Source organism: Stenella coeruleoalba, assembly GCF_951394435.1.
Source record: "Stenella coeruleoalba genome assembly, chromosome: 9".
Taxonomy (NCBI): Eukaryota; Metazoa; Chordata; class Mammalia; order Artiodactyla; family Delphinidae; genus Stenella; species Stenella coeruleoalba.
The window spans coordinates 99,267,800-99,295,627 of record NC_137155.1 but is presented as its reverse complement, the minus strand read 5'-3'; the positions used below and the strand labels follow the sequence as shown (position 1 = coordinate 99,295,627).

At 49.4% G+C, this 27,828-nt stretch overlaps 2 protein-coding genes across 4 annotated transcripts; both read left to right on the top strand.

Moving 5' to 3' along the window:
• The first annotated feature begins 28 nt into the window (after positions 1-28).
• Positions 29-22,131, top strand: LOC307191246 (ATP-binding cassette sub-family F member 2). Of its 3 annotated transcripts, none has more exons than XM_079931150.1 (16): positions 29-632; positions 5,638-6,399; positions 7,058-7,259; positions 12,776-12,988; positions 13,459-13,641; positions 13,726-13,897; positions 14,960-15,055; positions 16,008-16,110; positions 17,666-17,761; positions 17,929-18,048; positions 18,137-18,226; positions 18,600-18,710; positions 19,353-19,415; positions 19,622-19,750; positions 20,238-20,441; positions 21,126-22,130. In XM_079931150.1, exons 3-16 carry the CDS (start codon positions 7,100-7,102, stop codon positions 21,261-21,263), a joined length of 1,878 nt encoding a protein of 625 aa, XP_079787276.1. In that variant the 5' UTR covers positions 29-632; positions 5,638-6,399; positions 7,058-7,099; the 3' UTR covers positions 21,264-22,130. The 3 variants fall into 3 exon arrangements, with proteins under 3 accessions (XP_079787276.1, XP_079787275.1, XP_079787277.1); XM_079931149.1 differs by having other exon boundaries at positions 5,418-6,399; XM_079931151.1 differs by lacking the exons at positions 29-632; positions 5,638-6,399 and adding an exon at positions 6,466-6,531 and having other exon boundaries at positions 21,126-22,131.
• Positions 22,132-24,549: 2,418 nt separating this feature from the next.
• On the top strand, positions 24,550-27,415 carry H2BK1 (H2B.K variant histone 1). The gene is made up of 3 exons (XM_079932296.1): positions 24,550-24,799; positions 25,024-25,190; positions 27,151-27,415. Exons 2-3 carry the CDS (start codon positions 25,059-25,061, stop codon positions 27,385-27,387), a joined length of 369 nt encoding a protein of 122 aa, XP_079788422.1. The 5' UTR covers positions 24,550-24,799; positions 25,024-25,058; the 3' UTR covers positions 27,388-27,415.
• Positions 27,416-27,828: the final 413 nt, after the last annotated feature.

The window sequence follows — 27,828 nt, the reverse complement described above, 5'->3', positions numbered from 1 at the left end:
TCGTCCCGCCCCCTCTCTGCGCCGCGTACCCGCTGTGGGGTGACGTGGTCGTTCCGCCAGCCCCCCGCCCCCCAGCAACAGGCGTGCGCTCCGCAGACGCTAATGCGAGTGAACCCAGCACGGACCCAAAGGTGACGCAAGCTTCAACCTCAACTCCCTTCTGCCCTAGAAAAAATGACTCTCCCTCAGTGAGCGCGCTTCTGCCTCCTTGGACGACTGTTCCCAATGGGCTTCCCGAACCCCATCACCCACTCAGTTATTTCAGAAATGTTTGTTTGCCTACTAAGTTCCAGATCATCGTAAAGGAGTGGTAGACGAGGTGGGCATGGTCCCTGCCCTCAGGTAGCTGAGAGTTGCGGGAGACAGGCATTAAAGACACATTGACAAAAAAAGTATAAATTTAGGTGGAAGTCACAAACTGTCATAACAACCATTGCAGAAAAGTAGACTCCAGTGGAGAAACAGGACAGGAAGAATTAGACTGAGAATTTGGGGATCCTGAGATCCAAAGTTTCAGTAAATTACCCAGACAAAAAGTGAAGAGGAGTTTTCCAGGCAAAGAGAACACAGAAGGCCCTGAACAAGGAAGAGATTGGCCCAGAGAACTGGGAAGGCCAAAGCGCTAAAGCCTGGTGAGTGAGGGGAAAACAGGTCAAGGGAGGCTGGAAGGCAGGCGGGGCCTTCAAACAAGTATGGTGCGTTCCCACCCAGGACGGCACATCCCTAGGGAGCAATCTGGAAGTGCAATTTTGTTGTCAGATGGTTGAGGGGGAGGAGCAAGCATGCTAGATGTCTTATACATTGCAAGGTCGTATCACACTAGAAAGAATTATCTGTCCTACATAGCTTTCTTTTTTGTTTTTGTTTTTTTTTCCAGCCGCGCCGTGGGGCATGCAGGGTCTTAGTTCCCCAACCAGGGATTCAACCTGCGCCTCCTGCAGTGGAAGCCCAGAGTCTTAATCTCTGGACCCTCCAGGGAAGTCCCTGTCCTACGTAGCTTTCAAATATGTCCTACTGAACAATCCTGTTAGTGAAAGAAAAAAAAAAAGCTTCCAATCATCTAATCCTTGAGCCTGTGTTTTATATATAAAAATTAAGTAATTTTGCAGGGTTGTAATATGTGCTGAATTTTCAAGGAATGGAACTGTCATGAAAATGGAAGGAACATTGTACTTTCATTTTGTCCAGGAATGTACTTGTTAACATTTTGGAGAACTGTAGCATGCACAGCAATGTCATTCATAGTGTCGTGTCTGCGTTTGTACTGTCCCATTCAAGCTGGTACTACATCAGGTACAAGCGTCTGACTAACGATGTTTTCTAGCATACTGAAATAACATTATTCTTTTATTATAAAGGATTTCCTTTTCTTCTTGCTGTTGTCATTGCACTGTAATTTTTTAAAATTTATGTGTGTAGTTATGCGACATACGAACTTTATTTCAAAACAGGAAGGGGGGTGTTCCTTGAAAAGTTTGTTATTAAAAGGGAACATTGGGGTTGGTAGAGTCAAGAACCCATATAGGAGGCACATGAGATGGAATGCACCAGCCCCTTTACCCTTTACTGTGTTTTGGTCTTATCCTCAGATAGACAGCAATTTGATCTCCCCTCAGCAACTGGCACATAATAGGTGGTATATGAATGGCTTGTTAGAAGACTCTGGGAAGCATAGTGGAAACACTCGCCTAGAGGTTGAAAGATACAGGTTCCAGACCAGCATTGTCCAATGGAAATACAATGTGAGGGACTTCCCTGGTGGTCCAGTGGCTAAGACTCCAAGCTCCCAATGCAGGGGGCCCGGGTTTGATCCCCGATTAGGGAACTAGATCCCGCGTGCCACAGCTAAGACCTGATGCAGCCAAATAAATAAATAAAAATATTAAAAAAAAGAAAGAAATATAACATGGGCCGCATATGTAAATTTTAACTATTCTGGTGGCCACAATTTAAAGTATTTATTTAATTGAAGTATATGAAGTTGATTTACAATGTTGTGTTAGTTTCAGGCGTACAGCAAAGTGATTCATTTAGATATAGATATATTCTTTGTCAGATTCTTTCCCATTATAGGTCATTACAAGATAATGAATATAGTTCCCTGTGCTCTACAGTAGGTCCTTGTTGTTTATCTATTTTACATACAGTGGTGTGTATCCCAAATTCCTAATTTATCCCTCCCACCCTTTTCCCCTTTGGTAACCATAAATTTGTTTTCTATGTTTGTGAGCCTGTTTCTGTTTTGTAAATAAATTCATTTGTATCATTTTGTTATTCCATATATAACTGACATCATACGATATTTGTCTTTCTCTGTCTGACTTCATTTAGTATAATAATCTCTAGGTGTATCCATGTTGCTGCAAATGGCAATATTTTTTAAAAATTTATTTTATTGTAGTTGATTTACAGTGTTGTGTTAATTTCTGCTGTACAGAAAAGTGATTCAGTTTTATATATATATATGTATATACATTCTTTTCATAGTCCTTTTCATTAGGGTTTATCACAGGAGATTGAGTATAGTTCCCTGTGCTATACAGTAGGTCCTTGTTGTTTTTTCAGTCTATATATACGGGTTTGCATCTGCTAATCCTAAACTCCCAATCCATGCCTCCCCCACTCACCCTCCCCCTTGGCAACCACAAGTCTGTTTTCTATGTCTGTGAATCTGTTTCTGTTTTATAGATAAGTTCATTTGTGTCATATTTTAGGTTCCACATATAAGTGATATCATATGGTATTTGTCTTTCTGACTTACTTCTCTTAGTGTGATAATCTCTAGGTCCATCCATGTTGCTACAAATGGCATTATTTCATTCTCTTTTATGGCTGAGTAGTATTCCATTGTATATATGTACCCCATCTATTTATCCTGCAAATGGCAATATTTCATTTTTTATGGCTGAGTAATATTCATATATATATATATATATATATATATATATATATATATATACACCACACCTTTTTTATCCATTCATCTGTTGATGGACACTTAGGTTGCTTCCATGTCTTGGCTATTGTAAATAGTGCTGCTATGAACATTGGGGTGCATGTATCTTTTCAAATTAGAGTTGTCATCTTTTCTGGATATGTACCCAGGATTGGGATTGCTGGATCATATGGTAGTTCTATTTTTAGTTTTTTAAGGAACCTCCATACTGTTTTCCATAGTGGCTGCACCAATTTACATTCCTACCAGCAGTGTAGGAGGGTTCCCTTTTCTCCACACCTCTCCAGCATTTCTTATTTGTGGATTTTTTGATGGTGGCCATTCTGACCGGTGTGAAGTGATACCTCATCGTAGTTTTGACTTGCATTTCTCTAATCATTAGCGATGTTGAGCATCTTTTCATGTGGCCACACTTTTTTAAAAAGCAAAATGAAACAGGTGAAATTAATTTTAATAATATATTTTATAGTATTAAATATATCCCAAATGTTAACACTTCAACGTGTAATCAATATAAAAAATTGAGATATTTCTCATTCTTTTTCTTTTCCATATGCAATCTTTGAAATCCAATGCCTATTTCACACAGCGTATCTCAGTTCAGACTAGCCACATTTCAAGTGTTCTGTAGCCGCATCTAGCTAGAGGCTACCACATTGAACAGCAAAGTTCTAGACCTTTCTCAGTTACTAAGTTTCTAGGTAATTCTGGATGAGACATTTCCTCCCTTGGGTCTCAGTTTCTTCATATTTTAAATGAAGAGTCTGGACTCTTCATTTCCTGCTTCCAGCACTGATCTTCTGTAATTGTTCATATTTAGCCAGTCCTTTTCTCCTTCCTCTCTCCCTCGTATTTCCCCGTTTCTTCTCCCTTCATGCCCAGGTCTGTTCCCTGCAAGAGAGCTAAACCCTGGATGAGAATGGCAGAACTTCTTACTTTTCTAGGCCACTCTTGATGTGCTGAAGGAGACTTTGCCCAGCAACGGTCAATTCATGGGAAATCATGGATGTGATAGGTGGAGTCAGAGAAGGAACTGGTTAGCCCTTGCCGTCCCAAGTCACTTTACAGAGCTGGAGTCCCAGAATTGGAAGATTTGAGCTTCAAGCCTGGCCACGTTTCCTCTCAGCAGTGCTGTTTTATTAACAGCGCCGTGCCTGTATTTCCAATCTGTAAAATGCTATTAATACCCACCTTAGCGTCTGTTGGGGGGATTAAATGTGATGGCATAAATGAAAGAGTATAATTAATTTTAGGTCTCTGTAACCTGAAACCTGCCTGTGACCACGCATTTTAACGAGGCTGGGAGAGGCAGGCATGTTGTAGACCTCCCAGGAGGCTAGATGCTTGGATAAGCAATTTTATGTGATCCACAATCATATATAACTTCCTTGTTTCGAAGGGCTTTGCAGGCAGTTGACTATTGTCTGTATATCTCTTTACCTAAAACAATGCTTTTGCCCCTATGGCACTTATCACCTGAATGTCATGATCTGTGTCCTTTTAAAATTTTCCATCTCGTCGGCTGAAAAAAAATGCACAACATGAGAGTTGTGAGTTAAGTTTTATTTGCGGCCTAATGAGGACTATAGCCTAGGAGCCTCTCAGATAGCTCTGAGAAACTGCTCTGAAGAGGTGGAGGACGTCAGTATATATATGATTTTACTGAAGGGGGGCTATTTGTAATCAAGCACACATTTTGGCAGGTTACTGCTAGTCACAAGGAGCAAATGCCTCCGTTAATGATTTTAGTGTTTTTCTAGATATGAGGAGTTGCAAGAAATTGGGCTCATAAAATCTTCTCCAGAAAATATCTGAAGGCCTGTTCTGCCAGTTTTTCCCAGAGCACAGAGTGCCTCATTCCTGATCTCGGCCCTGAACTCCTTTCAGGGTGTGTGGAAGGTCAGTGACTGCAGTGGCTAGTGACTTCATTATTCTAGAACCAGATGGTGAGCGACAATTTTTTGGCATTCTTAATTGTAAGCTCCGTGAGGTCCGGGAATGACTTACCACCACTGAAACTCTAGCATCTAGCTCTGAGTCAGACAGAGTAGGCACTTAATTCATGGAGGGTATTCTAGGAAAAGGCATGCTCAAAGGCGTGTGGTGTAAAATGGCGTGGCTTATTTCTGAAATGCAAGTAAGTAGAGCCTACTGGAGCATCAACTCTGAGGAGGAAAACTAGGTCTATGTGGGGGGGGGGGGGCATGGAGCGAGCTCACTTTAAAAAAAAATTTTTTTTTTAATTTATTTATTTAGGGTGCGCAGGGTCTTAGTTGCGCATGCGTATGGGATCTAGTTCCCCGACCAGAAGGCGACCCTGGGCCCCCTGCATTTGGAGAGCAGAGTCTTACCCACTGGACCACCAGGGAAGTCCCTGGGCTCACTTTTGTAAAGGGTCAGGGGGGGCTACTTTTGGAGGATGTGCTCAGAGGGAGTAACAGCTTCCTTTGCTTCCCGCCAGCCGTGTCACTGCTGGAGGCACTGCTGGTCAGAAGCCTGGTCAGAAGCCTGGAGAGGTATTTGAGACTACACGTTTGGTTTTTGCACTGTAGGCTATGAGAAGTCTGTGATGGATTTTAAACAGTGAAAAGTTAACGGGCAAGGAAAAGTAACGGGCAAGATCGCGTTGGTAAATGACGATAAAGCTAAATTCAGAAAAGAAGTCTTGTTTTTTACTTCAGGGCTCTTCCCATCAAACTTACATGGCTTGGATGGAAACCTAACAATTCTAGAGTGGGTAGGCTGAGCAGCCACGGTTCAGGAACAACGTTCCGCACCTTCTAAAGTTTGGTTAACACTGGACCAGCCTCTAAAACCTCAGTTTCATGGAACGAGGACACCTTTCTTTCATGAAGGAATTCTGTTCTTCGCATCATCTTCGTAGTCTTCCCGTCTTCCCGTCTTCCCGTGAGCGTCTTCCCGTCCCTCTCACCAGCCGGCTCACGCTTCCTCCTCCTCCCTCCTCTTCGTTCCCCCATTGTTTCGACCCATTCCTGCCTGATGCCTGCCGGGAAGTGTAGTCGCTCGCCCTGCTGTCTGAGCTGGTTGGGCGGCCCTATAAACCCCGTATCTCCGCATAATTCCTCAGCTTTTCCCGGGGTAGGGTAGCCTGGGAGGTCCAGCCGCTTATCCGAGGAGCCAGCTGGGATTTGCAGTTTCCAGTTCCCGCAGCAAGCCGCTGGCAGAAGGCTCTTGGACTCCAATCTCCCCAGCCTCGCGCATCCTGATGACGTCGCGCCGGCCCGCGAGGCCCCTGGAATCCGCGGTAGTTCTCGAGGAGGGTCTCAGGCTCGGCAGCCACGGCTGGAGGACGACACTTCCCAGGAGTCTACGCGGCGGCGCGACGAGAGCCGCGCGAGGCCGTGATTGGGTAGTGAGCCGGCCGCACGCGGAGGAGCTCAAGGAGCTGCTCTGTTGCGACAGAGGCCGAGCGGCGAGGCCCAGTGAGTTGGGGGAAGGGGCGCTGGGGGGGAGGGTGCTGGCCGGTGAGGGGGAGGGGGGACGAGAAGAGGGAGGAAGGACCGGGCTGGGATGGAGGCGGCTGCGCGGGAGAAGAAGGGGCCAAGGGAGAGACGGTGACGGGCGGGGGCTGGGGAGGTTCGCGGGTTGGCGAGTGAGGAGACCCCGAGGGGACTCACGGGGCGGGGGGGCACGAGGGCTCCCCGGGAAGAAGCTGGACCCGGCGGCCAGCTGGTGTGGAGGGGGACGACGGGGAGGAGGCCGGAGGCAAACAGGAGGAGGAAGCCCGGGAAAGTGAGGCGGCCGGCTGGAGCGTGGAGCGCCAAGTTGTGGGGAAACTGGAGACCAGGACCTGTGCCGAGGGGCCGAACCCGGGCCCTAACTGGAGGCCCCGAAAGGAGGAGCATTTCCAGAGTGAGGCAGTCCGTGGGGATTGGTGGACAAAGCCCGAGGGAAGAGCTGTTGAGATTAGAAGAGCGGCCGAGGATCAGAATTGGCTTGAGAGATCCTGACAGAGTTGGGAGCGACTAGTCTGGGACGGAGCTGGGATCACAGGCTCGCTAGGCAGTTCCTGAGAGGGATGGAGCCAGGCCCAGGCATTCTGCGGAAGTTTAGAACCTGGGGGTGTTTGCCTTCCTTCAGGCTTCCTGAAAGAACAGTAACGTGCCCTTGTGGTTCATCACCATGCCTTCCGACCTGGCCAAGAAGAAGGCGGCCAAAAAGAAGGAAGCTGCCAAAGCACGACAGCGGCCCAGAAAAGGCCATGAAGAAAACGGAGATGCTGTCACAGAGCCACAGGTGGCAGAGGAGAAAAATGAGGAGGCCAATGGCCAAGAGACCACAGGTGAATTGAGGGAGAGGTGGGTCCCTGGGATGGTTGCTCGGACGTAAAGGACGCCCCGGCTGGAGTCACAGTCCGGATGCTGGGGGCGCTGGAGAGTATATCTGGGGCCATGAAACTTTTCATGATGAACCAAACCAGTAGAGTTGGCGCTTGATCAAGGAAACTGAACACAGAGTTCTCACATACTCAGTGGCAAGCAAATATGGGAGTGGTTGTGCTGCCTTGCTGCTCTGTCTTCTAGACTTGGAGAAGAAGGTCAGTTCCCTGCCCCTTTCTTAATTTCCATTTCTACACACGAAGGTCAGTGTGCCAGGCTCCTCACCACATAATACCCTTGTCCTCCCAGCGGTAGTGGCTGTACCGACAAGACGGAAACACATGAGTTGTTTTATGGGTTTTTTCTGGGAGAGAGATGCCTTTCTGTTGCGAGCACTTCTCAAGCGTTAGACACTGTGCTGGAAACTCAGGCACTATAAGAGCGCCCTGCTGTCTGATATCTTGCAGTCTAGATGGGGAAACAGGGCAGTGTGTGATAAAGAATATCCCAGGCCCTTGGCAGTCTATCCCAGCCTTCCTCCTTGCCCCCCGAAGACACTCTAAACAGGTCGTCTCCATCGACTATTGTTGTCCCTTGAATAGTCACCACATTTGTCCATTTACACACTGAGGTTCTAATACCACAATTTTTGTACTAGCTACATTTGACATTTCTCTCAGGGCCCAGCTCAGGATGGTAACATCTTTCCCAATCAAACCTGACCTCAATAATATTGCCATTCACTATACCCCTGTACTATCTATAGTGTTCCTTTTTTTTTTTTTGGCCGAGCTGCACGGTATGTAGGATCCTAGTTCCCCAACCAGGGCATGGAACCCACACCCCCTGCGGTGGAAGCGTGGAGTCCCAACCACTGGACCGCCAGGGAAGTCCCAGTGTTACCTTTTTATGTTGTGCCTTCTGTTTCTTCGTCTAAATTGCTTGATCTTTGAGTGCAGAGACCATGTCTTGTGTAATATATCTTTTTTGCCTGATCAGCCTTGCAGATAGAGATACTAGGTAAATGTTTGAAGAGGAGAGGAGAATTACTAATGCAAGTTACAACAGACAGATAGGAATTCAGAAAAGGGAGAGTTAAAAATGATTGAGAACAGAGAGTTGAATGGTAGGAATTGTCTCCAAAATAAGAATTATGAGAGAAAGCTAGTGCACTAAAGTCAGGCCATGGGGAAGTTTTCTTCCTGGCCAGAGTGGTGGAGGGATGGGAAGTTAAGAATGATAGGAGTGAACGAGCAGGCTGAATTGTGATCTGTAAAGTAGACAGGGTTCCCCCTAGGTCCTCAGGAACAATGGTCAAGAAGTATCTATCATCAGCTCTGTAGGTACTTTCTGGATGAATCGGAAAAATAGAAAACTGAATCCCACTCTGAGACTATTGTCCACTGTTCCCATTACAAATTTCTTCTTCACCTTTCTCCTTAGGAAACCAGAATTTCTCAGGGGGAACCCAGCTATAATATCCCTATCGCAGTGATAAGGGAGCTTTGGTTTTCACCCTGCTTCCTCAGGGAGCTACTCTTCCGAAATATGAAATCTGGTTTTCTTTCCAGCTCTCTCAAAACATTTCTTATTACCAGGGACCCAGCGTCATTTCTGCTTTCATAATTAATGGGTCATCTGTTCCCTCTCCCAAGACTGGGTCCTCTCTCTTCTCTGAGTTTGGAATTACTTAATGCTGCAGGTCACTGTTCTCCAGCCTTTACCTGTTACCATTGCCACATGGCCTTCTTTAGGTAGTGAGGTACGGAAAGATTAAGATAAATATCAAAGAAAGTGACTTCTGGCAGACAGTTCAACCTTCTTTAGAAAGTGAGACTCTTCAAGACAGGTACTGGAGTTCAGCTGGTCCCCTTGTTTGGGGAATGAAAGAAAGGGGCTGCTTGTGAAGTCTGCAGTATTCTCTCTGATGAAGTTTATTCCAGAATCCCTTCTGCATTTATTCAGTGCTATTCACTTACTTTTTGAGTCTGTTTTGTGGGATGCTGTAGGCTAGGACAGTGAGGTCTAAGTCTTACTTTTTTTTTTCTGCGGTATGCGGGCCTCTCACTGCTGTGGCCTCTCCCGTTGCGGAGCACAGGCTCCAGACGCGCAGGCCCAGCGGCCATGGCTCACGGGCCCAGCCGCTCCGCGGCATGTGGGATCTTCCCGGACCGGGGCACAAACCCGCGTCCCCCGCATCGGCAGGCGGACTCTCAACCACTGCGCCACCAGGGAAGCCCCATCTAAGTCTTACTTTTAAAGCTCAGGAGATGACTTAGGTCATAGATGCTGTAAAGTGGAAGAGATCGAGAGAAAATGGTGTACAGTAGAGCCTTGGTATCTGCTGGTGATTGGTCCCAGGACCCCTGTGAATACCAAAATCCACAGAAACTCGAGTCCCTCACAGAGGATGGTGTCTGTAGTATCTGCATGTAACCTAGCACATCTCTAGATTACTTGTAATACCTAATACATTGTAAATGCTATGAAATAATGGCCAGTGTGTGGCAAATTTTGGAACTTTCTGGAACTCTTTTTTTTAATCCTCAGTTGGTTGAATTTGTGGACGCAGAACTGTGGATGTAGAGGGTTGGCTGTATAACGTTCCCTTAATTTCGATCTTCTTGCCCGAGCAGATAGAGATATAGACCAAGGACTGGCAAACTGTTTCTGTAAAGATCCAGATAGTAAATATTTGTAACTTTGTGGTCCATATGGTCTCTGATACAGCTGTTCAACTTCGCCATTGTAGTGGAAAGCAGCCAGTAGACAATATGTAAATGATGTGTGTAGCTATGTCCCAATAAAACTTTATTTACAGAAACAGGCAGTTGGCCAAATCTGGCCAGCCTCTTTTTAAGCCACCCCCCCCCCCAGGCTAAGAATGGTTTACATTTTTTAAGTGGTTACGTTTCAAATGGTAATGTGTATACCTACATAATAGTTTTGATTTTTGCCACTTGGGCTGTAAACCCTAAAATATTTACCATCTGGCCCTTTAAGAAAAAGTTTACGAACTCCTGATCTAGAGCATCAACTTCTCCCTGTACATCTTCTTCTCAACATCTAGAACATAGAACAAGGATTGGCACCAAAGCAGGGCTGTGGGAAGTCTGGTAACTCAACTGTGTAGGAAAGAGACTTTTTAAATTCTTCTCATCAGTCAAAACAAAAAATTTGTCCTCCATTTGAAAAGTACAGGCATACCTTGGAGATATTGTGGGTTCAGTTCCAGACCACCATAATAAAGTAAATATCAATATTGTGGTATCAGTAAAGTGAGTCACATGAATTTGGGGGTTTTCCAGTGCATATAAAAGTTATGTTTACGCTATACTGTAGTTTAGTAAGTATGCAATAGCATTATGTCTAAAAAAAACAATGTATGGGGACTTCCCTGGCGGTCCAGTGGTTAAGACTCCGTGCTTCCACTGCAAGGAGCACGGGTTTGATCCCTGGTTGGGGAACTAAGATCCCACATGCATGGCCAAAAAAATAAAAACAAAAAACCAAACAAAAAAAACCACTATGGAATTCCCTGGTGGTCCAGTGGTTAGGACTCTGCACGTTCACTGCTGAGAGCCCAGATTCAGTCTCTGGTTGGGGAACTAAGATCCTGCAAGCCATGTGGTGTGGCCAAATAAATAAATAAATAAAACTAAACAATGTACGTACCTTAATTTAAAAATACCTTATTGTTAAAAAAATGTTGGCCATCATTTAAGCCTTCAGTGAGTCGTAGTAGTAATATCAAAGATCACAGATCACTGTAACAGATATAATAATAATGAAAAAGTTTGAAATCGTGACACAGACAGGCTGTGAGCAGATGCTGTTGGAAAAATGGTGCTGATAGACTTGCTTGACGTAGGGTTTCCACAGACCTTCAGTTTGTAAAAATTGCAATATCTGTGAAGCACAGTAAAGCAAAGTGCAATAAAATGAGGTAGGCCTGCATTCATCAAGCAGTTACGTATAACACACTGTACTGGAAGCTGAGGTAGACATAGAGTGACTGCCAGCTGTCTGGCAGGACAGTCCCTGCCCTTGGTTCTGACTCCTTGCAGGCAGAGCAGGTTCAGCAGCAGGGTGGGTATAGCACCAGCAGTGGTAATCTCCCGACAGGATGGGGTATTCGGAGAGTGACCTAAGACTAGCCATCACACTCTTGAAGTTGCTCTCCCCACGCCTGCCTGTCTGAGGACGGCACCGAGCTCTCTTCCTCCTTCTACTCCATCTTTACTCTTGCTAAGGACAAGCATGTGGGCTTTCTCATTTCAGGTGTTCTACTGTAGGGTTACCATGGGAAAACGGGTAAGGGTAACAAAGACTATAAAATTAGAAGATTGTCACGGTAGCGGATCCTCGTGTAGTTTTTGACTCCTTCCTGAAAAGGTTAATAGATCACCTTACTCTCTTTTGGAAGAAGCTTACCAAGACTCCCTGTACCCCCATTTCTGTCCCACTTGCAATAATACTTTGTGGGCGCTTGTCTTTTATGGAGAGGTAGTATAGTGAGATAGTTAAGGTCATGGCTTTGGGGTCAGACAAAGCCTGGTTCAAACTCTGGGTCACTAGCCTTTTTGACCTTGGCTATATTATTTAACCTCTTCATCTATAAAAGGAGGGTCCTAAGTGTTATCCTATAAGGGTTATGGGGATTAAATTAGATGGGGAATGATAATGTAGTACAGTCCCAGGCACAGAGTAAACTCAACAGCTATTAGCCAGTTAACGTTAGCCATATATTAATAGTTCTTCCCAGCCTGAAAATGTAGTCATGCCTGCAAAGCTACAAAGGCAGAACAGCTAGTCTCTTGTCTTATGGTCAGTTTGCGTCTCTGAGACCCTCCAGACTTGGAACTTCTGGTTTTCCCAGCCTTGGCTCTGCCTGCCATTGATCCTCTGTGCACTTTCTCATACTGGTCCCTTTTGGGCAGTATAGCGTCTTGGAAGCACCATCTGGAAGCTCTAGGTCGTGGAGTAGGAGCATTGCACCTCTAGATAGCATCTGCTTTATTTTGGGCATTGGGACTAATTCTTTAACACATACTCATGGAGAACAGTTTGGAGTTCTAGCCATTCCTACCATGCATTATATCATCTTAGAACAAGGAAAGTTAGAATTAAAAGGACAAGTTACGAAGTAAAAAATGTCCGTGGAAGCAGGATACCAGGGCAGATCTGTATGCAGTGTACACCCTGTTTAAAGCTTGTGAAACATCTGAGTCATCTCAACCTGATCTTGAGCCCAGGTCCTTCAGGGCATGCCTTTTTCAGCCTTTGGATCTTTGTATGGTAATATTTGGTAACTTAAGGAAGGGCAAAAGCCACAAATGCCCAGACAGTGGCCTGAACCCTGGACCCTTCTGATGCTCTACTGACTGAGCCATCCAGATGCTCTAAGACATGCCTTTCTGTGTAAGAGCTCAGTCTGTCTTACAGCCCTCTTCCCAAACTGCTTTGTTTCTGTCCCCAGAAGTGGACTTGCTGACCAAGGAGCTGGAGGACTTTGAGATGAGGAAAGCTGCTGCTCGAGCTGTCACGGGCGTGCTCGCCTCCCACCCCAACAGCACCGATGCCCACGTCATCAACCTCTCCCTCACCTTCCATGGCCAAGAGCTGCTCAGTGACACCAAACTGGAGTTAAACTCAGGCCGTCGTTACGGCCTCATTGGCTTAAATGGAATTGGTGAGGCCCTTGGAAAGTGAGGCGGGAGGTATCTCTCCTTGGCTCATATGTCACTCAGCAAGTATTTACTTAGCACAGCTATTACAAAGCAAGGAGTTTATAGTATGGGTGGGAGACCAGGTATGCCCAGGGAGGAGGAACTAGCAATACAGAGCAGTCATGTGATAAGCACCACGTGAGTCGTTGTAGACAGTAGGTGCCGGAGAAGTGGATGGGAGGGGCGGGAGTAGCGGTGTGTGAGGCGGCTGTAGATGAACAGACTTCACAGAGGAGGGCTGGGACAAGGACTGGAGGAAAGGTGTCCCGACGATGCGGGCAGGGATGGGGGAGTCATAGGATTTGAATGAATGAAAGGAAGGAAAGTACGAGGTCGTGGTTTGGCTGCAGTGGAGGGGCTGATGTAGGAGAATGACAGGCAGAACTGTGCTGAGCGTCCACTTCTCTTCCTGTGCTTTGCCTGCCCCTCCCAGGGAAGTCCATGCTGCTGTCTGCTATTGGGAAACGCGAAGTGCCCATCCCTGAGCACATCGACATCTACCATCTGACTCGGGAGATGCCCCCTAGTGACAAGACGCCCCTGCAGTGCGTGATGGAAGTCGACACAGAGCGGGCCATGCTGGAGAGGGAGGCTGAACGGCTGGCTCACGAGGATGGTAGGGCTCCAGACCCAGGGCCCTGGGGGTGGGCTTCCTCCCGGGAAAGGCCCAGGAGCCTCACGGGCCTTGCACTGTCCTCAGCGGAGTGTGAGAAGCTCTTAGAGCTCTATGAGCGACTGGAGGAACTGGACGCTGACAAGGCAGAGATGAGAGCCTCACGGATCTTGCACGGACTGGGTTTCACACCTGCCATGCAACGCAAGAAGCTAAAAGACTTCAGTGGGGGCTGGAGGATGAGGGTTGCCCTCGCCAGGTGAGTCTCTCCCTCCTCGACCCTCTGTAGCACCCCATCTCTCTCAGCGTTTAGAACAGAGTTCTAAACCAGTGGAACTGTTTAGAACAGGGTTGATGGTCAGTAAGTGCCAAGTATTGACAGTGTGGAGGGGCGGGGGTGCTATACCTGAGCTAAGGAGTGTGCTTCCTGACTGAAATGGTCATTGCTGGACTTCCTGCACAGGGTTTAGGAATCTGGGACCAGCCCTAGGTGAATGGTAGAATAGGTCTGTTTCTTTCTTTCCTCTTGACTCCTCTACCACCGTTGTTTGTGCTTCAGTCCTTCTAATTCTTGCTGTTTAAAGATAAAATGTTAGACAGCTGTTAGGATATCTGTCCTTCTTACCCTCTTGTGACCTGGACCCAAAATGAGTATCTGTAGATCATCATTCCCCCACCAAGCCCCCAGAAAGTCCCTAGTTAAAGAGGTGGTTGCTTACCCAACCAGTGTCTGCCAAGGGCATTGGTGAGGCTTGATAACTGCTTTAGCAAAGCTGCTTGTGTGCCTTAGAATGTGAGAGCCGTGGTTTCACGTGCCAGCAAGGATTAGCTGCCTCACATTCACCTGGGGAGCTTTTAAAACTACAGACTTCCTAGCCTCTTCTGTCTGTGCTGGAGTCAGAATGCTGGAGATGGATGTCCAGAAATCTTTCTAACAAGCGCTGCGGAGGTGGTGACCGTGTGCGGACCCAGCGCTCTCCCTTGTTTCTCCTGTCTTGAGATGCCACCTCAGAAAAGAACATTCTTTAGCCTCCTTGCTGGAGTCTGGCAACCCCACCAGTTCGGTTTAACCTGAATACTTTGTAGTTCAGCATCTTCCCTCTGCTTTTCAGCTGTTTCCTGCCCTTTAACCCCTACTCTTCGTCTCTGGTTTCTCCTAGTTCTCACCTTTCCCCTGAGGTCCAGAGCCTAGGTCTAGAGCCTAGAGTTGATTTCAGGACTCCGTGCAGGCCTGACCAGAACTGCAGGTAGCAGGCAGGCTGTCCCCTCCTGCGTAGCACCCATCACACTGAAGTGGCTCTGTCTCCTTCCTGTTCTTCAGAGCCCTCTTCATCCGGCCCTTCATGCTACTCCTGGACGAGCCCACCAACCACCTGGACCTCGACGCTTGTGTGTGGTTGGAAGAAGAGCTAAAGACGTAAGGGGGCGGGGCTGGGGTGGAAGTGGGCGGGTCCTGGAGGGGGAGTTGAGCAGAGTCCCAGGGAGATGGATGCCCAGGACCCACAGTGATATTAGAGCAGTGAGAAGTGGACTGAAGTGGGGCCAGAGTGAAGGCCGGATTGAGAAGGTGGTAAGCATCTTTAGGGCAGGCCTTTTTGTTTTTGTTTAGTCTGAAATATGTGGATTGGTTTGTTTGTTTTACTTTTTTTGGTTTTTCCCATTATTTAAAATACAATGTCTTTATTAAAGACAATATTTTTTCTTAACTGTATTTATATATATATCATATAAACGGGGATTCCCATCTAAGATCATGATGCAGTGACAAAGAGAAAAATAGCGCATATAGCAGTGGTCCTATGGCTGGAGAGCCAGATAACCTGGCATACTGCCCCAGTTCTGGAATAAGGCTTTCCATGGTCTCTGCAATGACTTGGCACCTTCTTTAAAAAGCCGAGCTGGTGATTTTTACTGTGCCTATTCCAGTTCTTCCCACCCGTGATTTTAGATGCGTTTATGGGTGCCTGTGTACATACACTTTTGATTTTATCATCACTGTTACTGCCATTCTTTTGAAAATTAGAACAGGCTGCTCTGAGATGGCCCACACTCTTGTCTGTGGAGTGTGTTTCTCTCTAAATAAATCCACTTCTTACCTATCAAGAAAAAAGAAAAGGAAAATTAGAACAAAAGTCTGAGGAAACTCAGACTGTCTCACCATACTTTGAAAGGCATCAAAGTGTTCTTACGGGTCGATTGTGCACTGGTGGCTTAGGTGCTAAGAACTGGGAATTGGAGAATAAATCTAAAGGATGCCTAGGCGTAAGGATGGGAGAGGATGAAGATTTTCTGGGCCTGACATTCAGCCCACCTGTTGTGAACCATCTACCGTTCTGAGCGCCCCCCTGACTGGTTCTCTGGCTTTGCAGTTTTAAGCGCATCTTGGTCCTCGTCTCCCATTCCCAGGACTTTCTGAATGGTGTCTGTACCAACATCATTCACATGCACAACAAGAAACTGAAGTATTATACGGTGAGTGGGCCCCAGCTTCTCCACAGTAACCTCTGTGCTTACCAATTCCCTGAAGTTCTCCTTTAAAACAAAATAGACTTAGCAGTCCTTTTCTACCTGTTGCTATAAAAAGATGTGGACAGGGAGTTCTGCACCCTGTTTTATTTTGGTCCCAAAGTAATTGCTTTCAGGCCATAGGCCACGGATTGGCAGCGTGTGCATATGGTGTATGTTTGCCTTATGCAAAGAGGTTGACTTTTCGTGGTGCCCAGGCAGGCCTTGCTGCTCTCTGCCTTCTGCAGTGGCAGCCAGCACAGTACCCCTCCTTCTCTCCTTCCATGAAGAAGGGGAGCCAGGATCTCAACAGCCCACTTTTCTGCCTTGCCTTTACACTTTTTCTGTTTCAGAAAACATATCAAAAAATGAAAACCAGAAGTTCTCTTTATTCATGGTTGTACTCACCATGGGAGTATTAATAGTTTTCTTACATAGTCTTTCAGAAATTTCACATGTACTTGCAAATAGCATTTGTAGAAAATTTCACGTATACTTATCACAGTTGTAATCTTAATCATTCTCTTCTGTAGGTTGCGTTTAAATTTTAATTTGTCTTGGACTCCGTATGAGTATATATAAATCATGCTCATTTTTTCCAGTGACTGCATAGTATTTCATTGTGTGGCTATCGTGTAAGTCATTTGTCAGACCCTTTTCGATGTATGTTTAGGTTGAGTCTAGTTTTTTGCAGATAGAAACCATGGCAGCCCATAGTGCAGGGTTTGCCAGGTCCTAAATCTGATGGGTCTGATGTCTTCCCACCTGGAGGAAGTTCTTGTAGTCTGCATGGGGGCTTCAGTCTCTAGGGATGGGGAGTAGAAAGAGGTGCTCTTGGAAGGCTGTGAGCCTCTAGATACCTGTTCGACAGTGGTTTTCAGGGCTATTGCCAATGCTGTGGGTGTCTTTATGGCCAACCTGAGGATTTGATCTAGAGCCCTGCTGTGGCTAAGCTAAGAATGAGAGGCACACAATTCAGAAGACCTCAGGTTCTAGATTAGGATATGCTTCTTTAATGCACTTCCTCTTTCCCTACTGCACAATCCTTTTTTTTTTTAAAGTTATTTATTTATTTTTGGCTGCATTGGGTCTTCGTTGCTACGCGCGGGCTTTCTCCAGTTGGAGTGAGCAGGGGCCGCTCTTCGTTGCGGTGCGCGGACTTCTTATTGCGGAGGCTTCTTTTGTTGCAGAGCACGGGCTCTAGGCGCGTGAGCTTCAGTAGTTGTGGTGTGTGGGCTTCAGTAGTTGTGGCTCGTGGGCTCTAGAGTGCAGGCTCAGTAGTTGTGGCGCACAGGCTTAGTTGCTCCGCGACATGTGGGATCTTCCCGGAACAGGGCTCGAACCCGTGTTCCCTGCATTAGCAGGCGGATTCTTAACCACTGCGCCAGCAGGGAAGTCCCCTTACTGCACAGTCTTACAACCAGGGCCAAATGAGATGCCATCTCACATCCCCCTGAACCCTGAGTGAGAACCCAGGACCGAGGCTAAAGCTGCCCGTCTCGCCTGGTGCACTTTCCTGCAGGGTAATTATGATCAGTATGTGAAGACACGGCTGGAGCTGGAAGAGAACCAGATGAAGAGGTTTCACTGGGAACAGGATCAGATTGCACACATGAAGGTAGGGCGATCGTAGAGCCGAGTTCGCATTCTCCGGGCCAGTTGGGTGAGGGTGTGTGGGGATTGGGGGCTGCTGGAGAAGACGTTGTCAGCAGTTTTTACCGTGCAGTTAAGATGAGTTGTTTGGTGCCTGCGCATACTCCTGGCCCCCTCTCTGGTCTCTTTCAGAACTACATCGCTAGGTTTGGTCATGGCAGTGCCAAGCTGGCCCGGCAGGCCCAGAGCAAGGAGAAGACGCTACAGAAAATGATGGCATCAGGACTGACAGAGAGGGTCGTGAGTGACAAGGTAGGTTCTGACTGGGTGGAATTAGGCGGCCTAAGGTGAGGTGGATGAGAAAGGACCTGACTTGATAAATGCCCTCTCTTTTTCCTAGACACTGTCATTTTATTTCCCACCATGTGGCAAGATCCCTCCCCCCGTTATTATGGTGCAAAATGTCAGCTTCAAGTATACAAAAGATGGGGTGAGTACTTGGGTGTAGTTGGGAAGCTGAGGTGCATTTTCCAAGGTAAGTGTCAGCTGCTGAGAAGAGTCTCCTGTTCTTTGCTGAGCACGCCTGCTAACCCATGCGGTGCTGGGGAACTTTCAGGTGTGGCAGCCTGGGGCGCCTAATTGAGGGACTTAGAGTAGAAGCCCCCCCCCGCAAGTACTTGGAGGGAATCCTGCTCAGCTGGGTTGGTGGGTGGAGGCAGTGGGTTGAGGTCTGCCGTGAGAGCTGCCGCCCTCCTCACTCCCACCTCCTCCAGCGGTGATTGGGGACTCAGCGGGGTGAGTCTGCCAGTCAGACTGATCAGCACCCTAGCCCTGTATCCCTTTCTCTCTCACACCCACCTCAGCCTTGCATCTACAACAATCTAGAATTTGGTATCGATCTCGACACACGAGTGGCTTTGGTGGGGCCCAATGGAGCAGGGAAGTCAACTCTTCTGAAGCTGTTAACTGGAGAGGTATGGTGCCACGCTGGGGCGTGGGACTTCCAGGATTGGATGCTGGTGCGTCTGCGGGAGAGGGAGGGGAGGCAGGGGCCACTGCTCTTAGAGGGCCTGAGCGAGCCGTCCTCTGGGGCGTGTGGTCTCACTGGGTAGTGCTGAAGTTTGGGGCAGTTTTCTCAGAGAAACCTGATGGGGGGAGTCTGTGTGTGTGAGAGCGTGGGTGAGAGGGAGAACACATGCATGCTCTCAGCATCTTTCTGTGGTTTCATTCAGAGCAGTTAGAACACAGAAACGCCTGTGCGTTGAGAAGTACGCTCTTGCCGTAGAAAATGTATGTCGGACCTGTACCCGAGCCCCTTGTTACACAGTCGGTGCGCCGTACAGTAATCCAGCGGCTACTCAGTAGATGGTGTGGCGTGTGTCTGTGCCTCCCTTGAAAGCACCTGTTTCAGTACCTTCCTAGGTATTTTTGGAGTGGCCAGAATAGCAGTTCGTGAGGTGGTGGCGTAGATTCAGTTCAGGAAGTTGTATGAGTGTCGTTCAGTGCGAACATGTGTTTGTTCCCCTCTCTGCCTATGTCTGCTTCTGACCGGGGTTCCTTTTCTGTGTGCTTATCTTTCCACTTTCTACTCTGTTTTGTTTTTGTTTTTTTTTTAGCTACTTCCCACAGACGGAATGATCCGAAAACACTCTCATGTCAAGATAGGGCGTTACCATCAGGTATAGTCCTGGTGGGGAGTGGGGAGTGGGGAGTTACCCAGGGTGTGGGAATGGGGCTGCATGTGACCAAGTCAGCTCCTAGTAGCCTCTGGAATCTTGAACAGGTCCCTAGGTAGAGGTAGAGAGGTACTCGGCAGGAAACCCAGCAAGCTTCCTTTGGAAGTGGGACACCAACCACATCTGGGTGGGTCCCTTTTTTCCTGTAGCATTTACAAGAGCAGCTGGACTTAGACCTCTCGCCTTTGGAGTACATGATGAAATGCTACCCAGAGATCAAGGAGAAGGAAGAAATGAGGAAGATCATTGGGCGATATGGCCTCACCGGGAAACAGCAGGTCAGTGGAGGGGGTGTGGGAAGAACCCCAGGTAACTGGGAGGCTATGGCCGGATGGTCCGCCTTTCCTCTGTTCTGGGTTATTATGCATTGGAGCACTTAGGTCTCGGGGGAGGGGCGAGGATAGCATGCCAGTCTCTGACGTGCCCTTGCCCCCCTGACTAGCAGGTTGAGCCATAGTGCTTAAAGGCAAGGGAAGAAACTGAAACCTAGCACACAGGTTCCTGGATTCAGATCCCAACTGTGGGTCCCCTGGATTGCTCCACTTTATTAAGATTCTGTGTCAAGACAGGGCTTCAGGCTTCCAGATGTATCCCTTTTGGGTCTTGAGAGACAGGCAGCTATGCCACCGTCTTGCTGTGTGACCTTGGGTCTTCCTGAGCCCCGCTTTCCGTGAAACGGTGACGACAGAGGAGCCATGGGGAGAGGTGAGTTGCGATGTGTGGTGAGGGCGACACCAGCTTTTATAACTGGCCGGTTGCACGCAGGTGAGCCCGATCCGGAACCTGTCTGATGGGCAGAAGTGCCGAGTGTGTCTGGCCTGGCTGGCGTGGCAGAACCCTCACATGCTCTTCTTGGACGAGCCCACCAACCACCTGGATATCGAGACCATCGACGCCCTGGCAGACGCCATCAATGACTTTGAGGGTGGTATGATGCTGGTCAGCCATGATTTCAGACTCATTCAGCAGGTGAGGCTCCTGGCTGGGTGGGAGGCATAGCAGAGGGCATCTCAGAGGCAGTTGGGTAGAGCACCGTCGTGGCACGTGGAGGGCACATAATTCACGTTGACTGTATTTGGAAAGTGGGCTCAGGACATAGACAGGGTGGACAGGGCCAGATCTTACGGTTCTTTGGGAAACTTAGAAAGCCTTAGTGGAAATACTTGAATTCTTCAGTAGCTATTTGGGGCTGTTAGCCTACTTGGCATTGTTGGCCAAAATGGGCAAGGGAGTTGGGTAGAGAACAGGGTGCTGCTTCTGTGGTTCCAAGATTCTTCAGCCTAGAAGTAGTATCATACTAGGGAGACTCCGGATTAGACAGAGGGTTACTGCTAGTCATCAGTGACAAAGCTGCTGGTCGTTTCGCTGAAGCTTTCAGGAAGATGGGTGGAGAAAAGGAAGCTGAGAGTGAAGCGTTCCTGCTAGGGAACTGGAAATAGGGGTGACACGGCAGGTCCTGGCTTGGAAGGCTCCAAAACCTGCTGGTTACGGTGCCCTTGGGTTAGGCCAGACCTAAGTAGCGAAACTGAGCTGGCTGTGGGACTGCGCGGGGGGTTATGGGGTTTTCTTCCCAGAATCCCCTGGGGACAGTCTCCTGGGCAGGGATGGGAAGGGTACTGGTCAGGATTATTAAGTCTAGGATTTGCTTTCTAGGTTGCACAAGAAATCTGGGTCTGTGAGAAGCAGACAATCACCAAGTGGCCTGGAGACATCCTGGCCTACAAGGAGCACCTCAAGTCCAAGCTCGTGGGCGAGGAGCCCCAGCTCACCAGGAGGACCCACAACGTGTGAGCCCTTGCCGGCCGGCCGGCTGGGCCAAGCCCCTGGGGCCACACTCCTGCATTGCTGCAATACTGCTCCCCAGCCCCTCCCCCACCTGCCTTAGCTGCACTCTGTGATCTTATCTACAGCTGGACAGTACCTGTCCGTCTCCTGTCCTTCCAGTTACTTTTGTCCATGTCTGGACTCAGCTGGCTGTTCCTGCCAGCTCCTTGCTGGTTCTGACCCTGATAGTGATGCAGCCAGAGGCATCTGAGTGTTAACCCAAGGCCCCATGCCCTGGGTTGGCCTGTGAAAGAGCTTAGGATCCTCGTTTTCTGGGTTTGGGGATGTTGGAGGAATACCTCCCAGCCCACCACCCCTGTTCCTTTCTGCTTCTGGTTTGGAGCTCTGGACCAGGGTCTTAATCCTGGTCGGTTTTTAAATAATTATTTAATGGTGTAACTTTTAGACCTGTGTGACATCTACAAAGCGTCCAATAAAGAGAGAAGCAGCCATGGTCCCTGTCTTCCTTCATGGGTCTCTAGGCCCTTCTCCCACTCCTTGCTGCAGTGCCAACATTCACTTTCCCTCAGCATGAGCTAGGGCAGGAGTCGGTGGGCTGGATGCAGCCTGAGGACTAGCCCATAGGCACTGGAAGAACTCTCTTCCCTTCTGATCTGAAATTGTGCCTTTTCAGGGACTTCCCTGGCGGTCCGGTGGTTAGGACTCTGCACGTCCACTGCAGGGGGCACAGGTTCGATCCTAGGTTGGGGAACTAAGATCCTGCATGCCGTGCGGTGCGGCCAAAAAAAAAAGAAAGGTGAAATTGTGCCTTTTCTTAGGCCAGTGGTTCACAAACATTAACATGCATCAGAATCACCTGTAAGTCTCGTTCAATCACAGATTGCTGGGCCTTGCCTCAGAGTTTCTGGTTCAGTAGGTCTGGGGTGAGACCAAGAATTAACAATGCTAAGAAGTTCCCAAGTGATGCTGTTGCTGCTGGTCTGGAGGCCACACTTGGAGAACTGCTCTCCCGGAGCATGTTTTTCAGAGTGGTCTGAGGCTTTGCTGCTGCTGCCTGTACAACACTTGGGACATTGGTTAAAAACGCAGATTCCTGGGCTTCAGGCCTGTTGATTTCGGTTGGTGGGATGGGAGAGATGCAGAAATGGTCAGGAGTCTGCATTTTCACACTGATGTTTGTGAACTACCGTTCCTGGTGGGATATAGGAAGTTTTATCGTTTTATCTGTCCACAACCTTAATTTTCATTAGCGCTATATCTGTTTTATTTCCAAGGCAGGACTTTGCATAGCCCGTCTGAGTTTTAATAGCACTTCCAGCCTCTGTGCCACCCGGCTTCTAGCCTTACCGATGTGGATTCATCACACCATCTCTGAAACCTCAGGAGCCATCCCTGTGGGGAAACATACGCAGCCATGATTTTTCAGTGCCCATCATGGAACATCTAAGACTATGTAAAACAGACCAAAAAAAGTCCCAGGTGGTGTCTAAATCCCCAAGGAGCTCTCAATCTAATGGGAAAGCCAATAAGACAGAAAGGGCGTAAAGCAGATGTTAAATTGTGACTGAGTAGGATACACCGAAGGCTGTAAAAGGGAGGGAAGTTTCTCGTGAGTAGATGCCCAGAAAGGTGGGATTCGTGCTCTAACTTGGAAGGTGAGTAGGATCTCAGATGGCCGTGGAGTCCAAGAGCTGCCCTGGGCAGAGGGAACAGAGTAGCAGGTGAGGAGTTGCAGCTGAGTCTGAGATTCGCGAGGCTGGAGGAAGAGACTAGGACTCCCACTCTGCCCTCTGACCCCAAGGGGCCTGGCTTGGCTGCTTTGTGCCTCAGGTGGGGCCCAGAGAAAAATGGCTTGTCAGTCTGTCCTGAGTATCCAGAGACTTGGTTAGGAGGATAATGGGAACAGATGAGAGCTGCTACTTTGGCCAAGGGAGGGTCTGGGTATGTTAAGAAACCCCGTTGAAGTCTGTTGGGGTCTCCAGGGATGGGAGGGCTTCAGAACCAGAGGAACAGACATAATAGGCTATCAGCTTGTCCAGAAAAAAAGGCAGTCTCAAGACTTTTTAAGAATGCTTAAGGGCTTACCTGGCGGCGCAGTGGTTCAGAATCCGCCTGCCAATGCAGGGGACACGGGTTCGATCCCTGGTCCTGGGAGATCCCACATGCTGCAGAGCAACTAAGCCCGTGCGCCACAACTACTGAGCCTGCGCTCTAGAGCCTGCGAGCCACAACTACTGAAGCCCGCGTGCCTAGAGCCCGTGCTCTGTGACAAGAGAAGCCACCGCAATGAGAAGCCCGCACACCACAACGAAGAGTAGCTCCCGCTCGCCGCAACTAGAGGAAGCCTGCATGCAGCAACGAAGACCCAACGCAGCCAAAATAAATAAACTAATTAATTATATAAAAATTTATACTTTTAGGGGCTTCCCTGGTGGCGCAGTGGTTGAGAGTCCGCCTGCCGATGTGGGGGACGCGGGTGCGTGCCCCGGTCCAGGAAGATCCCACATGCTACGGAGCGGCTGGGCCCATGAGCCATGGCCACTGAGGCTGCGCATCCGGAGCCTGTGCTCCGCAACTGGAGAGGCCACATCGGTGAGAGGCCCGCGTACCGCAAAAAAAAAAAAAAAAAAAAAATCATATATTTAAAAAAAGAATGCTTAAAAATCCCACAAAATACATATTTCTATGAACACATAAAATTAGGGCCTTATTTTGGATTTAAAACTGCCCTCCTGGTCCTCCAAACCCTGGGCTGTAGCTGGGCGTTGGAACTGGGAAAAGGGGGGCTTGGTGAGCCGGCGGCTGCTCAGGCCCACCTTCCCCCAGACAGGTGATGCTCGTCTTCACTCCCTCCCCACCTCTTGATTGGGAAAACCCTCTTCCCCACAGCCCGGACTTGTCACCTTGCTCCTGGTTTCTTTAATCACAGCGTTCAAGAACCTGAAATACTCGCCCACGCATAGGTGCCAAGTGAGACAACTTTCTCCATGCAACAGCGCCTTTTTCTTCCCTTCCCTTCGCGGCTGACTTCCACAGGGACCCCATGACACCTGCTCCCACGGGGAGCGCCCGGCTTCCTCCAGTCCTCCCGCCCGGACGCCCTCTCTGTCAGGCCCTCCCAGCTGTGCTTCCTGCCGCCTCCACCTAGCCTGGGCTCCATCTTCTGCCTTCAGTCTAAGCCTCCCTGTAACCACACGCATTGATTTCTTTCTTCCGTTCCTCCCAACTAAAATCTCCGTTCTCCCCAGTTAAATGGTACCCATCCTACCAGACCAGCTTCACATCCTCATTTATTCCCTGAAGGCTTCTCTGGCCGCTGTAGCCCTAAGTTTTCTCTGAGCTCTCTGTTCCACACACTTTTGCCCTTTCACTCTTCCCTGATTGTTGCGTGTGAACCAGTCTTGTCTCTCCAGCTGTGTTGTAGGGCCCTCGCGGCGGGTGGGGGGGGGGGCGCGGTGCCTTGTGCCCCTCCTGACCCCAGCGCTCAGCTACGAGAGTGAGCTCACGGGTGCTGCCGTCAGTGCAGGGCGTGAACTCTGACGGTGAGTAATACAATGGGAGATGATAGTGTGGGGAAGGGGGCTGGTGGGGGGCTTCTTACTCAGAGACAGGAAATCCCTGGGGGAGAGGAGGGGGCAATTAGGCTCTTTGTGGATTAACCCAGAGCGCCTTCAGGGTAGGGTTGGGCCAGGCCCCTCCCCCGCTCCCAGGTGCTGGCCCCCAGCCCCACCTGGCGGGCAGCTGACTTCTTAAAAGTTCACCCAAGGAGCGGAGGAGGAGGCCACCAGGAGGACCGGGACGATGAGCGCTGAGCATGGACAGCCACAGCAGTCCGGGGGCCGGAGGGGCCGGAGCTCTGGAGACAAGAAGTCCAAAAAGCGCAGCCGGCGCAAAGAAACCTACTCGATGTATATCTACAAGGTGCTGAAGCAGGTGAGAGCGGGAGCTAGGGGCGTGTGAGGAGCGCTGGCAAAAAAGCCTGGAAAGGGCACTGCACGGAGAGCGCGGGGCGCAGTTTACTTGCGGCACTGAGGCCCCTGAGCCCCTCTGGAGGGGGTGGCACTTAATCTCGGAGGTCCCCGCAACCGCTCAGTGTCTGTCCTGACCTGTGATGTGCAGGAGACCCTTCAAACATGCTCCCACCACAGTCCAGAAGCTTACAAGGCTTCTGGACAGACCAGATTATTAAGCGGAATATTAGGTGGGACATAGTTAAAGGAAGACCACAAAAAAGTGCCGGGCTGAAGGTGACCAGGTGCCAAACATACGCTGGCACAACGAGAAGTACTAGTTAGTGGTGGCTAGAGTGAGGATACTAGTTACTGGTGGCTAGAGCGCAGAGCGGTGCGTGTGAACTACAGCCTTGGGGAAGCCTTCCAGACGGGCAGCACTCAGTCTTTGGGGGGCTAAGGGGTTGGTCTACCTTATAGATAAGGAACCCCAGGTGCATAAAGGCTCATTGGGGTGACTGAGTCCCATGACCTGACAGCAGCGGACGTCTGGTCCCCCTGGCTCTGGGGGGTTAGTCCCACCCTAACCCACACGTGTGCTCTGCTTCTCCCAGTGCACCTGTGAGAGGCACCTACTCCTGGGACTCTCGCCCTGGCAGGCATTTGGGGGCACTCATGTACCCAAGCAGTGTGTCTAGAGGATCCCGGGCAACCTGGCCTCAAACACTGCCCTGCTCAGCAGAGCCAGGGCCGGGAGGAGGGAGGGGTGTCTGGGCTGCCTGCCCTCAGCCTCCCCAACCTCCCTGAGCCTCACCCCTTGTTAGGTGAGACCGCAGACTGGAGCCTGTCTCCGGTCTGAATCCCCGGGTCTCTGGAATGCTCTCCTGGGGTGGGCCCGGCACCCATGTGGATCGGCCAAAGGGCAGCAGCAGAGAAGACGCCCGTGTCCTGAAGAAAGCGGGGGTGGGAGTGGTTATCAGTGAGCCCGGCAGCTTAGCCTAACTCTTCGGCTCAGAGCTCGTGCCGGGAGGGTTGGAGCGGGGCTGGGCTGCCGCGCGTGTCCCCCGTGCGGTGGGGTGAGCCACTGTCCCTCCTCTGCGACCCTGAGGGGGACAGGATGTGAAGACAGCACGCAGGGGTCAGCCTGAACCCACGTGGTACAGGCCCAGGTTTCTGACTGTCACGTCCGGGGCACCAGAGGCGGTGGGCAGAGCGGGGGCCGGGGCTTAGTTCTGTGGCCACCACCGGCTTGACCTGCCTCATCAGGCAGTCACCTACCTCTCATTTACAGAGAAGCAAAAATCCGCCTACTCACATTTTAGGACTGTTACGAGATCCCTGCCATTTGTTTTACTGGAGGTCACCTAGTTCAAAAACTTCTGTGACAGAAGAGGAAACAGGCCCGGAGGAAAGTGTCGTATTTAAGGTCATACGGTGACTCATGGGACAGCCACAGAAGCCAGGTCTCCTCACCCCTAGTCTGATGCTGAGATTGTGTCCTATGAGTGTCCTCTCTGGAAAATAATTTGGTCCCGATTTACCAAGTTACGTGCACGAGCCCTCTAGGAACTTCTAGGAATAACCTTCATTGTGCTCACACAACTGTTCAAAGACATATTTATTATAATACAATGTAATAGCAAAACAAAACCCCTAAATGTCCATTAAGAGAGGAATGTATAATATAAACTATGATTTGTCCATACTATGGAACACTCTGCAAATGCATTAAATGAAAAAAGAGACGTAGCATTGCTTATCTCTTGCAGTTGGGAGAAATTTTTTTTTTTAGCTTGAATATAGTAGTAAAAAAATAAATCCCTATTTCCATGTCTCTCGGCCTCTGGAAAGAGGCTGGTAAGGGGGCCTTGCAGTCCCCAGCTTGGGGCTGGGGCTTGGGGCAGAGTCCCTGTGTTAATCGACTGGTCCTGCCGCTTCTCCAGGTGCACCCCGACATCGGCATTTCCTCCAAGGCCATGAGCATCATGAATTCGTTCGTGAACGACGTGTTTGAGCGGCTGGCCGGCGAGGCCGCCCGGCTGGCCCAATACTCGGGCCGAACCACACTGACGTCCCGGGAAATCCAGACAGCCGTGCGCCTGCTGCTTCCAGGGGAGCTGGCCAAGCACGCTGTGTCTGAGGGCACCAAGGCCGTCACCAAGTACACCAGCTCCAAGTGACCTGGGACCCAACCTTAATAAAGGGTGAACTGCTCCCTCGTGCTGTGGTGATTTGAAAAAGGGATAGGTGAAGGCAAGGTGTGCTGGGGGGCAAGGGTTTCGTCACTTTTTTGGCTCCCAAGGTGGAAGAACACTTATTCAGACCTTTAAAAACTGCTTTCTGGGGGCTTCCCTGGTGGCGCAGTGGCTGAGAGTCCGCCTGCCGATGCAGGGGACATGGGTTCGTGCCCCGGTCCGGGAGGATCCCACATGCCGCGGAGCGGCTGGGTCCGTGAGCCATGGCCGCTGAGCCTGTGCGTCCGGAGCCTGTGCTCTGCAATGGGAGAGGCCACAACAGTGAGAGGCCCGCGTACCGCAAAAAAAAAAACAACAAAAAACTGCTTTCTGGGTGGGCGCCGTGAGGGACATGTGAGTGTACATGCAAATGTACAACGTTCTCAT

Coding starts and splice junctions, on each gene's coding strand:
- LOC307191246 (XM_079931151.1), top strand. CDS start 7,100: ATGCCTTCCGACCTGGCCAAGAAGAAGGCGGCCAAAAAGAAGGAAGCT. Junction 18,049..18,136: donor AGAGGGTCGTGAGTGACAAG/GTAGGTTCTGAC, acceptor TCTTTTTCCTAG/ACACTGTCATTTTATTTCCC. Junction 18,227..18,599: donor TCAAGTATACAAAAGATGGG/GTGAGTACTTGG, acceptor CACCCACCTCAG/CCTTGCATCTACAACAATCT.
- H2BK1 (XM_079932296.1), top strand. CDS start 25,059: ATGAGCGCTGAGCATGGACAGCCACAGCAGTCCGGGGGCCGGAGGGGC. Junction 25,191..27,150: donor TCTACAAGGTGCTGAAGCAG/GTGAGAGCGGGA, acceptor CCGCTTCTCCAG/GTGCACCCCGACATCGGCAT.